We start from the raw sequence: 16,075 nt of genomic DNA on the forward strand, positions 1-16,075 counted from the left end.
AAAACAAAAGGCAATTGCTAAGATATTTGGGGATTGGGAGGAGTCTTACCAAAGGTTGCGAAAGTTGTTGTTGGCATACTTGGATCAGGACTCAGGTACCCAGTACAGCTATCACACCATACCTAGGCCATACGAAGGTACTACGTTACTGCACTATGTATATATGGGCATTTGCTCCATGCATTGCTGCATTCCAATATTGCAAGCCAGTGATTAGTATTAATGGGACTCATCTTTATGGTAAATACAAAGGGGTATTGATGATTGCAATGGCAACTGATGCTAACCAAAAGGTTTTGCTTCCCGCCTTTGCTGTTGTGGACAAGGAGTCAGGGCCTAGTTGGGGGTGGTTTTTAGAGTGTCTCAGGACTTCGATAGAGCATGTCATACCTGAAAGGGGCATTTGCATTATTTCTTACCGACATAAAGGTATCAAATGCGCCATTCGATAGTGGCCTAGAGGTCGGGATGGAATAGAACAGGTATTTCACAGATATAACCTTCGACATGTTGCTAGCAACTTCAACAGACACTTTGATAACCCGACTCTAAAGGCATTGGCCTTGAAAGCTGGATATGTGACTCATAAAGCTAAATTTGAGTCCATAATGCAAACCATTAAGGAGACCGAGATTAATTTACTAAGGGGTGTAGACCCTATTGATTGTCGGATTGAACGTTATATGCCATACACATATCTAGTGAGTAAGGATGTGGAGAAATGGACCCAGTCACATGATGGTGGAAGACGTTACGGGGCAATGACAACCAATATCTCTGAGTGCTTTAATGGGGTACTTAAAGGTGCCCGCGGTTTGCCCATTGCTGCAATGGTTGAGTTCACTTGGTGTAAACTTGTTGCATATTTCCACGATCGACATAAACAAATTACTTCTGATCTCTCTCGACATAAGGTGTGGAGTGATTATGCAATGGAGATCTATAAAAGAAATGAGCAGAAAATTGCAGGACACACTGTGAGGAATTTTAATCATGAAGATGGTGTATATCAAGTGGTTACCCCGTACAACGACCATAGTGGTGGAGGGGGAAACCAAAGTCATGAAGTGCGCATATTTGCTAGAACATGTGGTTGCGGAAAGTGGTAAAACTTGAAGATCCCTTGTTCACATGCAATTAAAGTTCTTCAAGGTCTGCATGTCAATGCGACCAGCTATATTGACCTATGTTACAGTTTGAACAACGTCATTCTCACATATTCACATAATTTTGTGGTGCCAAAGTCAGAGTCATTGTGGAAGGACATTCGTGGACCACGATGGGTGCCTGACCCACAGCTGTTACGAGGCATAGGTCATCCTGTGAAGTCAAGAATAAGGAATGAAATGGATGGGGTACGGCGAGAACGGGGAAGCCAGAGGGAAGATCCGGACTTGAGGGAGATTCAACCGTGGCAATGATGCGGAGTGTGTCATCAAGAGGGGCATAACCGTAGAAGCTGTCCCAATTCCTGTGGGGCTTCGACAAGTGGTAGTGTTATAAACTAGGCAAGTGCCCTCACTGTTTTTATATAATATACTCAGAATTTCATTTTGTTATTGTTCTTTGCATTTGGAAACTAATGACCGTATTTTAATTTTTGTCAGGCGAGCAGAGACTCAATTTTGCTAAGTGACATTGTACATGGGACTTATGGTTATCTTCTGTATGGACAAGTGCTAGGTGACTATGTAGAGTATGTTGTATCAGTATGGACAAGTGCTAGGTGACTATGTAGAGTATGTTGTATTAGTATGGTTTAGTATGGACAAGTGTTAGGTGAATATGTAGACTATGTTGTATTTATTAGTTGTTATTTTGTTTATTGTCGAATGTTGTTGTAATTTAACTATTTACTGTCCATTGTACTGGTTACATTAGTTGCATTGTGCAGCTTTTGCCTATAATGCCAGCAATGATATTACTTTGGCATTAGTAGCTACTACTTTGGCAAGTTCAACCACAGGGCCCTCCTTTGAAGTGATGATAGCTACTATTGAATGTTTTTGTGTGCTAACAGGGCAACTATAATGCCCATGAATAGTAATTGTTTTAATCCAGTTGTTTGCATATGATGTACGCTTCCTTTAACCACTATCATCTACTTGTATCTACTTGTTTACCGCTGCCCATGTGATGTGTTCTGGATCTAGTTTACTACTGCAAGGGAAGGGAAAACCAATTCTGGTTTACTGTTGCAGGAGTAACTGCCAAAAAAAAAAAAAAAAACCCAGTGGAAGAGACTCGATTTCCATTTAAGGAAATCGAGTATAAGATACTTGAGTTCTATTGCGGAATTTTTTTTTTTTTTTTTTTTAATTCCAAGTTGAGAACTAATTTCAAAAGGCAAGTAAAAAATTATATTTTTATAGCTTCTTGCTTTAAATAGAAACAGATAGATGTAAAAAGTCACGAGAAATATAACAATTAAGAAAACTTTTCTATTTTGTGCATAAAACTAACTACAATGTAGAAATTGCAAGAGTCAAATTCAATGAATTAGGTTATTTGTCTCCATATATTGCAAGGAAAAAATAATGAAATTATAGACTAAAGAGAACCACACCAAGTCTAAAAGCTCAAATTTGAAATTTGTTTACTTTCTCTCATTTGAATTGCAAGTTACACCACCGATTGAGCGAGTTCAAAATAGCTTTAAAGGAATGCTATTAGTATCAAGTACACAAATTTCAATTTGTTAATTTGCAATTAAATTACTGAACCAAACATTATTCCACAAAAATTGAAGTCTAAAAATAAATGTTAACTTCAACCCCCAAACACATGAAACCCTGTTGCCTGATCTTCATTTCCTTCGAATAATTTAAGAGCTTCTATGACTACTTCCTTCCAGCCATCCAATTTGCATAAAAAATAAAATAAAAGAAAATTCATGAGAAGATAAACAATGTCATTCACAAAAAAAGTTAGAAAAATTAAACAAAAAAAAAGGCCAAATTTATGTAGAATTCAAATGTACATAACCAAATTCAAATGTACATAACCAAATTCCACGAAGCCAACATTGAGAAAATTCTGCTATCCATCCACACAGACACTCTAAACTAATAAAAAATTGTGCCACTAAGATCCACAAAAAGCTTAACGGCAAATACAATAGAAAGCTTAATGCCCACAAAGCAGATTTTGACATAATTGCCAAACAATTTGGTTAACAGAGTTAGTGATATAATTTCTTTAGTTGCCTAATGTCCGAACAACAAAAGCACATTCAAAATAAATAAATAAATAACAAAACCATCTTATTTGATTTTCCCATATCATTTTAAGAATTAAACCAATACAACCATAATCTAATATCTTACCTAATCACAAAGAGCAACATTAAGAAACAACATACTAAAGAGTTCAAAATTATAATCATGTATTAAAGAAAGAGAAAGTTTACCATATTGGATTCAAGGATCCTTTTAACAATAGAAAGAGAATCATGCAGAGATCTCTCCATGTCATCAAGCATATAGTCATTTGCCCCTCGGAGGATCAAGGAAACCTAGAGAAAGTTTGCTGTAAAAAGAACACATCAATGGCACTTCCTCAATGTGTAACTAATATGTAACAATCAATACATTAAATAAATAAATAAGTGAAATTTTATATCAAGCATTCTTTGAATATAGCTCAATGGCACATCCTCACATACTGTGTAACTTACCAATATAAAATAATAAATAAAATCATTCTTTGAATATAATTTAGCATAGGATATCAATAATCAAACTTAACCGAGGTATAGCACTCATTGTCAAGCCCATAGGAATTCCACAAGGATTACAAGCAACTGGGTCCCAAACACAAAACTAAATCCAAATTCAAACTAAAATAAATTACTCACCGCACTTGTAGTTTTAGTCCCCTTTATCAATATCACATCATCATCAGCAATGCGCTCCTCAACAACTTCATCTGCATATCCTAACAGTGAAGAATCAAATGATTCCTCTCCTTCCATATCAACAAATGTTGATACCTGCATCATCCATCAATAGTACACAATCATTTCCAGAATAATAATGGTTAACCTGTCCAAAATCCAGTAAAATTATCATAAACATGCAGCGGAGAATCAACGATGTGTGAACTTGAATTGAATAAAGAAAGAGCTAAACATAGATTCCAACAATTCCCTCCCTCATCACTCTGGAAATTCAGGATCAATGTTCTACAATATCCATTAATTAAGTTGGGAACACATGCCTTCAAACCAATCAAATGCCAACATGACAAGAAGCGCAATAAGGTCTCATGTCCAAGTCTAACAAGGCATTCTCTAAGACAAAATTGAGCACACAGCCTCAACCAAGCGACCTCACTCAAATCATAGACCTCACTGCTTCCAGTCATTATATGGGAATTCTGGAAGACTTGGAAATTGGTATGTGCCGATGCACATATGGTTTAATTTATTAGGCAAGGACTAAATTAACGTCCAAAAGGAAATTTAAAATAATACAAAACACCCAACAAGAGATACAAACATATTCAAGTGTACGCATACCACTACACCTATATGAGAACATGAATAGGATAGTACTCGATTTGATAATAAGTAGCTGAAATTGCATTTTTTAACTTGTTCAATAATGCATGTCCACATCCAAAATTTATAGCATTAATTCTGAACTTTTCCAAAACACCCACAAAAACCAATAAAACACACTCAACACTCATCAGAAGCCAACGATACACAGATGCCTTGTTTAAGTATAGAAAGCATATCAATTTCAATGACATCTAGATTCTTGGAACAAAAAATCCATATTACATTCACATGTACAACAAATCAGCATACCAGATTTGCAAAGAAGTCACTGTCAACAGATATCAACTTTGAGGACATGCTTGTCTTAGCACAGTTAATTAGACAATCTTTTCCAAGCTTTTCAACCTAAAAAAATCAACAAAAAAGCCTTATCAGGAATATACTATTAAATATGTTATAGCTTAGACAAAGCATTTCATTAACAAGAAAATTAGCTTTAGCCTAGCTCATGGTCTCTTTGATTTTAGTTAAAGATCCTAACGTAATTTCTCCATCAGCTTATGCACAGCTTCTTTTTTGTGAGAAACGAGGGTATCCATACGTCTTTGAACACTTGACTACTCCCTCGGGTATGTGTAGTCCCCCCATCGCATCCCAAGGATGAATCCCTTGGGGGCCAGAACTAGTTACCGAGTAATCCAGGGGCTTTTCACCCCTAACGGGCTAAGCAGTTTAGGAAGATAAAGATACCAGATTTGATTGTGTTTGGGAAGATTTTATGGAGCAAGACTTAATTCAACAAGATTCAAGAAATGCAAAGATGAGGTTGAGCTGAGTTTTAGAAAGAAGTCGCATGGCGCTCGATGGTGGTAATTTATTACACATGACTTATTCGTGTTACAATTGAAGAAAGGTTCTTCAACTTGTTATGCATAAATTTTTATTGGCACATTAAGGCTATTTCTTGATGTACTTAAGACGACAAAGAAAGAAAGGATGAAAAACATTATTCGAAAACTCCAATAGATAATGGAAATTTGAAGCCAGACTCAAGAATGATTTTCTCCAACCCAGAAAGAAACCCATATGTCCAATATGTTTTATTTCTCTCTGTTATGTTTAATTTATCATTACGTCTCTAATATTTTAAAAGGTCATGTGACTGTCCACATGACATTTAAAGAAGTTAGTGGGTTATGATTTAATTTCTATAAGATGAATGGCTAGGATTCTAAGATTACTAAAGGATATTATAAAAAGCCTCTTTTGAGTTGTAGACATCTTTTTCTTATCTACATCATGAAATCTCATATTTGAATATTTCTTGAACTCTTTAAATCTAGAAATTGATATTTGATTGTTCCAACTTCAATCCTATTATCTTTTTCCTGGCATTAATATTGTCTGTCATTAGAGTTTCTTTTAGACCCTTCTTCTACACTAGGGGTCCGTTTGGATACAGCTGAAAACTGAAACTGAAAACTGAAAAACACTGTAGCAAAATAATTTTTAAATGTGTGAATAGTATCGTGGGACCCATTTTTAATGAAAAAGTTGCTGAAAAGTGAAATTTGTGGGTCCGTAAACAGTACACGATGTGCTGTGATTGGCTAAAACAAATTGGAAAAGTCAAAATTTGTGGTTACTGTTTATTGAACAGTACATGAACAGTAACTGCAGCACTTAAAAAGCTAAAAAACGCGTGAAAAAAAAAAAAAAAAAAAAAAAAAAAAAAAAAAAAGCTAAAAAGCGTAAACGCGCTGGTTTTCAGCGCAATCCAAACGCTCTCTAAGTTCTCACCATATCACAAGCTTAATAACAAGATATCATCATCAAGAAATTCAAGCTATGGATACCATAATTGCATAATGGAGTGGGAAAAGCCAAACCAAAAATCCTTGTCTAGTGGCTATATGTCACACAGAAAGACCATCAGTACATAAGCTGAAACAGTTTATTTACATCTTTTTTCTAAGTAGTTAAAAATTTATAAAAATAAAAAGAAATCTATACACTCAAGCAGCAGCACACAGAATCGCTCAAAAAAATTACAATTTAAAGTTCAAATAATAAACTAATCAAAAGGGGAAATGAACACGGCAATATATATATATGGGATTCTTAGAGCCCCTTCCAATGACACTAATAGGCCACCTCAGGTCCTATTATAAATATAGTTCACCGTTGAAGAAGAATGTAATATAGATCAATGCGCTAATTCTTCAAATGTAAGGAATTTTATGGCATTTCATGAAATTCAATAAAATTGAAAGAGAAAAAATACATACTTGCTCCCCGAGATGGAATGTTCCTGTTTGGTCTCCGCTCTTCAATGTATACTTGTCGTCCAGCAATCTGAAGAGAACCCGCCTACAGAAATATAATCAAAGAAATTTTTTAATATAAAAACCCTTTTCCTCTCAATAATTAATAGGATTCATTAAAAAATCAAAGAAATTCCCCCCCAAAAAAGAAATTTTAATCTAAGGTTAACCATATCAAATTTATAAAATTTAAGAAAGCTGAAAAATAGCTTAATGCCACCAGAAAAGGGACACATAAACTGGAAATTTGGAATGAGGTAAACCGAGTTGAGAAAGTATTAGCGAGAAGGCTTATGTCAGAAAATACGTTAAAAGCCTTTTTTTTTTTCAATCTTGAATAAAATACTTGGGTTGATTAAGGCAACTAATAGATCTTTTATATCAAGGATTCACAAAGCATATTCACCTTGATTGCATTCTGAACACCAGTCATATCTTCAAATTCAACAAATGCATAGCAAACACCAACATCCTGCACAATAAGAAATTTTTTGCTTCATAAAATTTGAAGCTAAAATGCATTAATACAGTTAATAGAGATATCAAGGGTATGAACCTTACGACTTCTAACGACGACGCCCTCATCACTGAGTGTACCGAAATTCTTGAATTCCTCCTCAATTTCAGAAGCAGACACAGTAGGTGGCAAATTTCTCACATAAACAGACCTAATTTCACCTACGAGTATCCATACATAAAATCAAACACATGCTGAAACATAAACGACACTTTTAAAAGTAATTGCGAATTAATGAAATCTTCCCTAAGAGAAAAAACATATAAGTCCCCCCTCCGCCAAAAAAAAAAAATCCTATGCAATCTTAAGAAAATCTATTGTCTTAATACCGTAGTGGAAACAAATATTAGGAGACCTAGAAAGAATACCTTCATCTTCCATTATAGGAACCTCCTCTGCCGTCTCCGCCACAAACCTTTCATATGTATTTTATGAAAAATGTGATTGTTGAGTAGTGGGCTGTGAAGCATGATCCCACTCTGAGGTAAGAGGCAAGTTTTTGTTAGCAGAAGGCTGTGAAGCTACTGCTTCTGTGGGTTGTCCTATAGCTACCCGTAACTTCCAAAATAATCGAACAAACAAAATCAGTCTCATGTTTTAAAGGATTCCTCATAAATATGGCTAATTGCAAGATTTACCACATACAATTGAAGCATAAGTGTGCTTTTGAGGCTCTCCAATAGGTTCCTCAGCATTGGGAGGCAGGTGGTCTTGTACAGCATTCACTGTATTCTGAAGTAAACCATTTGACTCTGCAGCATCGTTCTCCAGAATGTGTTCAGACTCAGAGACATGCTGCAACCGTTGCTCAGAGTAACTATAATTGTCAACAGGGCCATTTTCATTTACCTCAGTAGGAGACATTAATTCTCTAAGGATGAATCCCTTGGGGGTGGTCCCAAGATGCTACCTTAGGAATATTATGGGACCTTAGGAAGCAATAAGATAAGACCTCGGGTTTATGCACAGCCTTTTAAAGCCTCCGATTTTTTCAGGTAAGATTGCATCCTTATACTGTTTATTTTATAAAAAGCAAAATAAGCTCATCCAAATACACGCTAAAATTTTAGTATTTTTTTTATCCTCATGAGCCTATCAGCATGGTTCTAGAGAGAGAGAGAGAGAGAGAGAGAGAGAGAGATAGATAGATAGAGGATTCAAAATCACTAACCAAGTTGCTCAAGGGTGAAAAATTCAATTTCGGTGCCATCTCCCCAACCTAAAAGTGCCAACTAGTTCACCATTGCTTGGGGTAGATACCCCATCTCCCTGATCTGTAAGATGGTAGTAAAGCTGGAAATGTTTATCCTTATAGAAATTATAGGCTAACAAGAAAAGGCTAATGACCAAAAAGGAGAGCAGAAGAACAACTGATACCCCAGCTTCTGCATGAAGTACAAATTCAAGCAATAAAGATTAATTACCTGACCCACAGAAGTTGCACCATGCCGTTTTGACAGCTTACTCTGATCAGGTGCAAGAATTGACACATACCAAAATGAATAATCTAATATGGAGGCACGTTTTCAAGTTCTGCTTCAGCAGCAGCAAGATTCTGTTTAGCTGAAATGATTCTTTGTCGCCGAGATTCTTCTTGCAACCTCAAGTGTTCCACTTCTTTATATTTCTTTCTAGTACCCCCTAGGAAAAAATATAAAGAAATGGAAGAACTGAGGAAGCAAGAAGAATCTTGGAAACATAGAATCATTAAAGCTAAGTTAATCTTGCTGCTGCTGAAGCAGACCTTGAAAACGTGTCTCCATATGAACCTCCAAAAGATGAACTTGTGAGTAACTTTGAGAACCCAATTATTGATTTTCTGGCAGTGTGGGTTATGACGTGAACCCACGACCTGAAGCTTTAAGCCCATTTTGACGAAAAGCCTTTTCAGTAAAAAAAGATTAGAAACCTATTAGAAATAAGTCATGCCATGGAAAACAACACACCCACCAGCCATTTACAAATTTAATTGTATCAAGTAACCAACCTCAGTATTAATCCTTGCTTTGGATATGGCATCATCCTTGAGCAACTTCTTCAATACCTGCACAAAGTTCACTAACCATTAGCATCACAAGTTGAAAATCTCTATACACTGCCAATAACCAAAAAAGCTCAAAACATAGTCACTTGCCTCAGGAAATGGAGAAACTATAAAGAAATGGAAGACCTGAGGAAGCAAGAAGAATCTTGTCAACAAAGAATCATTGATGCAACAAGTTTACAGCTGCTGCTGAAACAGAACTTGAAGCAAGATAGTTAGCTCTCGTTAATGCATGCACACAGCCTACACAGCATGTACAAGGACCTGAAAGTAAAATGAAAAAATTAAAACTTCTGAGGGAGACATCATTATCTCTAAATCCCAGATTGACAGTTAAGATAGAACAAAGTAAAGGAGAAGCAAAATAATTGTAACTGAAACAAAAAGGCCAATAGGAACATTGGTCACAGGTTACGAGAACCAGCATTATTATGCAGTACTGATATATGTACGAGATATTTCGAGTCTAATAATTTATTCATTTCAGGTTTGATGACTAAACTGCAATTCCAATTATCTAAAAATTGCTCCTACTAGAATGCGAAAAAATCATGGAACAGAAAACTGCATGCAATTGGTACTAGACCAGATAATGCAATGGGCAGCCTGCGTGGCTTAGTAGAGCTCATCTGCCAGGGGCGCATAGGCTCACATTTTAGGACGTACGAACTGGGACATGCTTAAAAAACAGTGCTGATAAGATTTTGGCCTAGACTAAGGCTATGTGCTCATAAGGCCTGCTAGCCCGAGAACACTCTCAATAGACAACAGGGACAAGCCCACTTACAAAATAAAAGAGTAAAAATAAGAATTGGCTTACAAGCTGTCAGCACCTTTATGTTTCTTACAATCAGAGATATCCGCTTTCTTGAGCTACTAAACTCCAATAAGGTCATTAATTTTCAAACTCCCATCCTTGGGCACTATTATCTTCTTGCTTCTTTTATTTATTGTTATCCCTTTTAAAGGACAGTTTTCTCCCTTTCCAGCTTTTACAGATAAGCATGCCTCAACCTTGAAAATTGTATGATTGCAGTATAGTCATACAAACATATGCCATGTGCCACACACCTATACACACAAAAAGACATATAAAAAACAACAAAGAGTTGGCAGGTAGCGTTAAGTCTTATCGAGCAGAAGTTGTGAAATAAAAATGTACCTCATTTGGAGGCTTATGACTTCTACACCAATTTCATCAGTGACATGCCTCAATCTCTTGGCATTCTGAGCCTTTCCAGGAAGAGGGAAAAATAAGAATGTTTTGAAAACATACAAGAACAATAGAGGATCAGCTGCATATACCTTTATTTAACACATGAAGATTCTTTAGATAGAAACAGAAACAATAAGCAGTATTACTAGCACCAAATCTTCTGATTGACAACCAGACAAGCATACGCATAGTCATACTTTTATTAAAAATGCTAGTACTGAATTTAGTAGGGTCTGAATTTTATTGCAAGGTTTTGAGTCATACATAGATCAATTTATAAATTATATTAAATAATAATAATCCTGCCCCATGTAAGTATAGAACTTTTCAGTGAAAAATCATAGAATACTCTAAAAACCAAATTTATGAACCTAATATTATATAGCTTCACTTTAGAGAGCATCCAGTAACATTTTAAGCTCCTTCAAATCAATCATTATTTGCTGTATTTGTTGTCTACATTGAAATATAAAGAAAATACAAAACATAGATATATTTAATAAGAGAGAGACAGAGAGAGAGAGAGAGAGAGAGAGAGAGAGAGAGAGAGATTTTATGGCATGCAGCTGATAGATAGTACAAATCCTCCACATTTTGGAGATGGCCTAAAAGAAGGGATTAGAGATTACCTTGACAACTTTCAACTGTGGAAACTGAATTATTTTCTGAAACTCCTTGAATGCAACTACCTCCTTGCCAGTCATGTCAGACAAGAAAGGAGTGGTTGTAAAACAAGTATCTCTGAATGATGTCAAAAGGCATATCTTTCCTGCAAAGTGCATGTTAATAGGCAACTGTTTATTACCTACTGATGTTGAAGTACATGAAACCAAGGGCAGTCCTAGGTGTATGCCATAATCTATAAGGACACTTTGATGAAAGTATGGAAATAGCCTCTGAGAGGTCACACAATTTTTCAATATGGCACTCCCAAATGACACATAATGGGTTCGTTTACCTTTGTTCCATACTAAATATGACTACCCCCCACGAAAGGCATGAATTATGATGCAGCCATGAAATAGTAATACTACCTAAATCTTCTACCAAATAAAATAAAATAAAATAAAAAAATTACAGCTTATGATGCTTTAGGAAAAAATAGCAGACCTTATCAGCTGCTGCTTGTAAGGTAATATGGTCTGCCCACTCACCAGATCTGCAGCCAACAATATATCAGAAACTGAAGATAGAAATCTTCTCTACCAACAAGCATAAAGAAAATATTTTGAACTTAAAGATTTCAACTTTACCATTCACACTGAAAATCACCCATTTTTTCAGGAATCAAAACCTTTATTCTTCACAAGCTGGTGCTCAAAGAAAATAGGTAGCAGCCCCAGTGGTTAGATAAGCTAGAAATTGCTGGTATGGCAAATAAAAGATGTTTTTTTAAATGTTGAGAAAGAAAACCCAGTTGGCACTTCCAGCAATTTTGAAGAGGAAAACCCAGAAACTGATTTCCACAAGGACTTGGCTGTAGTAATGCATAAGCAAGGAAGCGGGAATTAAACTTGTATTCCTTAATAACAAAAGAACCATAGATAACCACAAACACATGAATATCTACCTCCAAGATAACAGCAGCGACAATTGTATCATTCACAAACACATGAATATCTACCTCCAGCTAATGTCCCAACTGTATCATTCACCTAGTTCCAATAATGTACATTAAAACCATTTTGGCCACAAAAATAATTTCATGAACTTTTCAACACCAAATTGAAATGTCCAGTTAAAGGAATAAGGTATCATTTGAGTTACCTTTTTTGAACCTTAAGCTTTCTCGTATAATGAGGAGGAGGTCTTGCATGTCATTTGTCAAATGCCTTGGGCCCAGCTTTCTGTCCATGTTTGTGCTCCCCTGTCCCATAAGGAGGTGCCTTAGATATGCATTTTGGCCGACCTTCTGCCGCTGCAGGTAACCCAACAGCCTGCTCAGCCTGAACATGGGGTGGGTTGATGGCTGAAGAAGGGCCAGTAGACGTACTGTGGGAGGGTGGGTCCTGTTGCAAATCAAGAGGGGTTTGATCAATACCTAGGTCAAAGGATGGAATAGGTGACAGCTTAGGAAATGACCGTGGGGTGGGTGGACAAATGCCAGACCCAGGATAGGGATGTGGGGTGGGTGGACGGATGGTGGGGCTAGGGGACTCATGTGGAGTGGATAAAGGGATGGTGGGGCTAGGGGATGGATGTGAGGTAGGTGAAGGGATAGTAGGGCTAAGGGATGGATGTGGGGTGGGTGAAGGGATGGTAGGGCTAAGGGATGGATGTGAGGAGGATGGAGAGGGATCGAGGGTAGGGAAAACCTGAGGGGTAGCAACAGGTGGACGAGAGCAACGTCCGGCAGGAGCTGTGCTTGTGCTTGGGCTCTCAGTAGTGCTTGGCCTCTGAGTAGGTGTTGCCACAGGAGTAGCTGCCTCCTCGTTCGGGGCCTCAGGTTCCGGAGGTTGTACACGGCCAATCTCATGCACTGCCTCCAGCACATCAATAATGTCCTTGTAGTCCTCTGTGCCCACTGGGTGACGCGTCAACATACAAAGATATCCTTAAATCTGCACATGGAAAAACCAAGTATATTAGTAATGCAATACCAAAATCAACAAAGCCAATCAATACTAAAATAAAGGTTGGTTCCAAATTGATACGGCAACTAATAATTGCAAATTATAGGGATACCAAGTGTTACATTGGACTAAATTGAAATTATATTTTGTATTAAAGATGTAGCTAGCGGATATCATGTTCTAAAAAATGCAAATTAAAAATAATAAAAATGGAAAGAAGAATGTATACTATAACTCTAAAGGCTGAAATAGAAGATATGACCTTAGAGCATCTCAAATTAGATTTGTATATGAACAAAGTTCTCTATAAGGTAAATCAACAAAATTGTCTATAAGGAATCTTAAGCAGACAACAATTTAAAAGGGAGGTTTGATGCTAAGCAGACATTGGACCACATAAGAAGAGTTCTCTAAACAGTGGTAAACTAAGTAACAAGTACGGTAAGACGTAGAACACATGGAGAAGTTACCATTAGAATCAATCTAGCACCAGGGATTTCGATGAACCTTCGAGTTACCCTTTTGAACCAACCGAAGTACTCGTGCTGTGGAGGCATATCACCAAGCACTGCTTGACAACGTCGTTGAAGGCGATTACCCCACTCCGTGATATGCATAGCATGTTTCTGCATCCAATCAACACCGACCTTCCCCTTTAAATCAATGGCATGAAGTACTATGTCAGTGTCAACATCGCAGGGAATTTCTTGGATTATCCCAAATTGACGAACGACACGATCCGGTGTATGTATCTCTACTAGATGGAAACATACAAGCGGCACCATTGCCGTCCACACTGTCCTCCCTGCAACGCACCACGGCGAAAGGTTCTCGTATTCAGCTTTATACGGCTGCCACACCACCTACAACAGCCCAAAAACAAGTATGCAACACATTAGGCAACTATATTTATATTTCAAAGTTCACCAAATGTATATCTTGTTCTTGAACATGTTGAACAAAGCATTTTCATACCTGGCTTGACAACATTAAAGCTATTTGCTCCCGATACCTGTCCCTGAAGACCTGGGCGGGCCTGTTTTTCTTGTTTGGGACCCACACCCACCTACAATCAAGAACAGGGGATCAATATCTACAACTTTCCTACTAAGATAATATTATGATTAAAACTATAATGTAATCACATATAACTACTAAGAGAATCTTATAGAAATTTACTCAATTAATAATATCACTAGAATAAGAAAGTCCTTATAAAAAAAGAGCACATACAAGCCATATGACAATCACAAAATTAGAGTATATTAACGTAATCATATATATTGAAACTCTGTTTAAAATTTTTAAATGTTGACATAAATAATTCGTAGAAGCCTTTAAAATAAAAATAAAAATTTATATTTCAAGTTACATGATTGTGGGCTTAGGTAATGATCACATAATGTATATGAAGTTACTAAGGTAGAGACTTACTTAAGGGACAGTGGACCATGCACTGGAGGACCATAAGCACCCATTGGTGGGCCACGCTCAACTGCCGGGCACAAATAGGGGAACCTGGCCCACGCCCAATACTGGACCAACAGTAAGCACCCACCAATCTAACTGGCTTTCTTATCGCTTGCCCTGCATAACTCTCGGTACAACCATGCAAGGCAAGCACTTCCCCAACTGTACCTTCGTGGGTTGCAAAGGTTTTCCAATTGCTGCACCCACATTAGACGCACCCTATCACTAGATTTGTCCATGAAGATTGTGTCCCCCAATAGCGCTAGGATGTAGCATCATGCGTACTTATGCAGTTGATCCTCTTCAACATTAGGCGGCAATGGATCGACAACTTGCTCCAAAAGCTGTTTGATGAGAATCCTCTAGCCAGTAAGTTGCATATGGTCTTGATTTGTAGGTCGAAAGCCAAGGTACTCATGGCACACATTCTCCCATTCTTTTTGCGTGCTCCCTGTTATAGCGTCACCATCAACAGGAAGCCTAAGAAGAACCTCCACATCCTGCAATGTGATGGTAACCTCACCATGTGGCATGTGGAAGGTGTGAGTCTCGGCCCGCCATCGCTCCACTAAGGCCGTTATCAGGCCATGATCAATCTCTCTACCCAAAGTCCTGAGGAGTCCCTCCAAACCAAGTGCCTTAATGATGTCAACGACTCGGTCATCCACCATTGGTTCTCGATTGGAGAACTCTTCACTACGGTTATGGCAGGTAAGGGACCTTGGATCCTGCACAAAACATAACAATGGATTAACATATGACAGCAAGTGCATGTATATTGTATGAATTAAATGCGTGTACGTTCGTTAAATCTTTAGTGCTGTGTTTTACCTGCCCATTCAAAATAACTTCTGATCGATGGTTGGCCTGCAACTTTAACACTGACGTGTCAATAGGGCTAGGCTGCTCATGGTTAATCTGTCTAGCATTTGCAGTAGCCATACTGCACAAGAATGATAAGCAATTAGCACATACTAGACATTATTGAAAAAAAAAACAAAAACAACCTAAGAAATATTCTCAATAATAATACATAATGAAACAAGGAAAATGGATCGAATGAACTTATTACTATAAGATTCCCCTAAAAAAAAAAAAAAAACAAAAAATTTATAAGAATATCATGCTGTACTTGTACAAGGTCAAAATGTTACTTTTGACGACATAGAAGCCATTCTCAAGGAATTGAGTGCTGAAATACACATGTTCAAACGCTTGAATTCCATTAACTCAGAAATATATATATATATATATATATATATATTTCTAGCTATCCAAAATGAACATTGATTTTAGTTTAATATGTCCCATGTGTCATGAACATTATCCATATCATATATCATTGGTCTTTGAAGATGTAAACATTGAAATCATGTGTATCATATTTCCCGAATCATGTAGCTTTTCACTTTATTCCATATTTGTTT

The 16,075-nt window shown here is 37.1% G+C and overlaps 1 protein-coding gene across 5 annotated transcripts; it reads right to left on the reverse strand.

The window, feature by feature from the left end:
* Positions 1–2,709: 2,709 nt before the first annotated feature.
* On the reverse strand, positions 2,710–7,824 carry LOC115994269 (T-complex protein 1 subunit alpha-like). 5 transcript variants are annotated; one of them, XM_031118338.1, is made up of 7 exons: positions 7,390–7,482; positions 7,235–7,300; positions 6,793–6,874; positions 4,814–4,909; positions 3,857–3,991; positions 3,410–3,514; positions 2,710–2,847 (listed from the first exon to the last, which is right to left on the reverse strand). In XM_031118338.1, the coding sequence occupies exons 2-7, from the start codon at positions 7,243–7,245 to the stop codon at positions 2,770–2,772; spliced, it is 507 nt and encodes a 168-aa protein (XP_030974198.1). In that variant the 5' UTR covers positions 7,246–7,300; positions 7,390–7,482; the 3' UTR covers positions 2,710–2,769. The 5 variants fall into 5 exon arrangements, 4 of the variants coding, with proteins under 4 accessions (XP_030974198.1, XP_030974199.1, XP_030974200.1 ...); XM_031118339.1 differs by having other exon boundaries at positions 7,385–7,413; XR_004093165.1 differs by lacking the exons at positions 2,710–2,847; positions 4,814–4,909 and adding an exon at positions 7,714–7,824 and having other exon boundaries at positions 3,437–3,528; positions 7,385–7,506.
* Between the last annotated feature and the right edge of the window lie 8,251 nt (positions 7,825–16,075).

This window comes from Quercus lobata, chromosome 6 (genome assembly GCF_001633185.2).
Source record: "Quercus lobata isolate SW786 chromosome 6, ValleyOak3.0 Primary Assembly, whole genome shotgun sequence".
Lineage (NCBI taxonomy): Eukaryota > Viridiplantae > Streptophyta > Magnoliopsida > Fagales > Fagaceae > Quercus > Quercus lobata.

Excerpts from the sequence above, each read along its gene's own strand:
- LOC115994269 (XM_031118338.1), bottom strand. Across the intron at positions 4,910-6,792 it reads CATTCCATCTCGGGGAGCAA|GTTGAAAAGCTTGGAAAAGA; the intron begins GTATGTATTTTT and ends TGATTTTTTTAG. Across the intron at positions 3,515-3,856 it reads GGACTAAAACTACAAGTGCG|GTTTCCTTGATCCTCCGAGG; the intron begins GTGAGTAATTTA and ends AACTTTCTCTAG.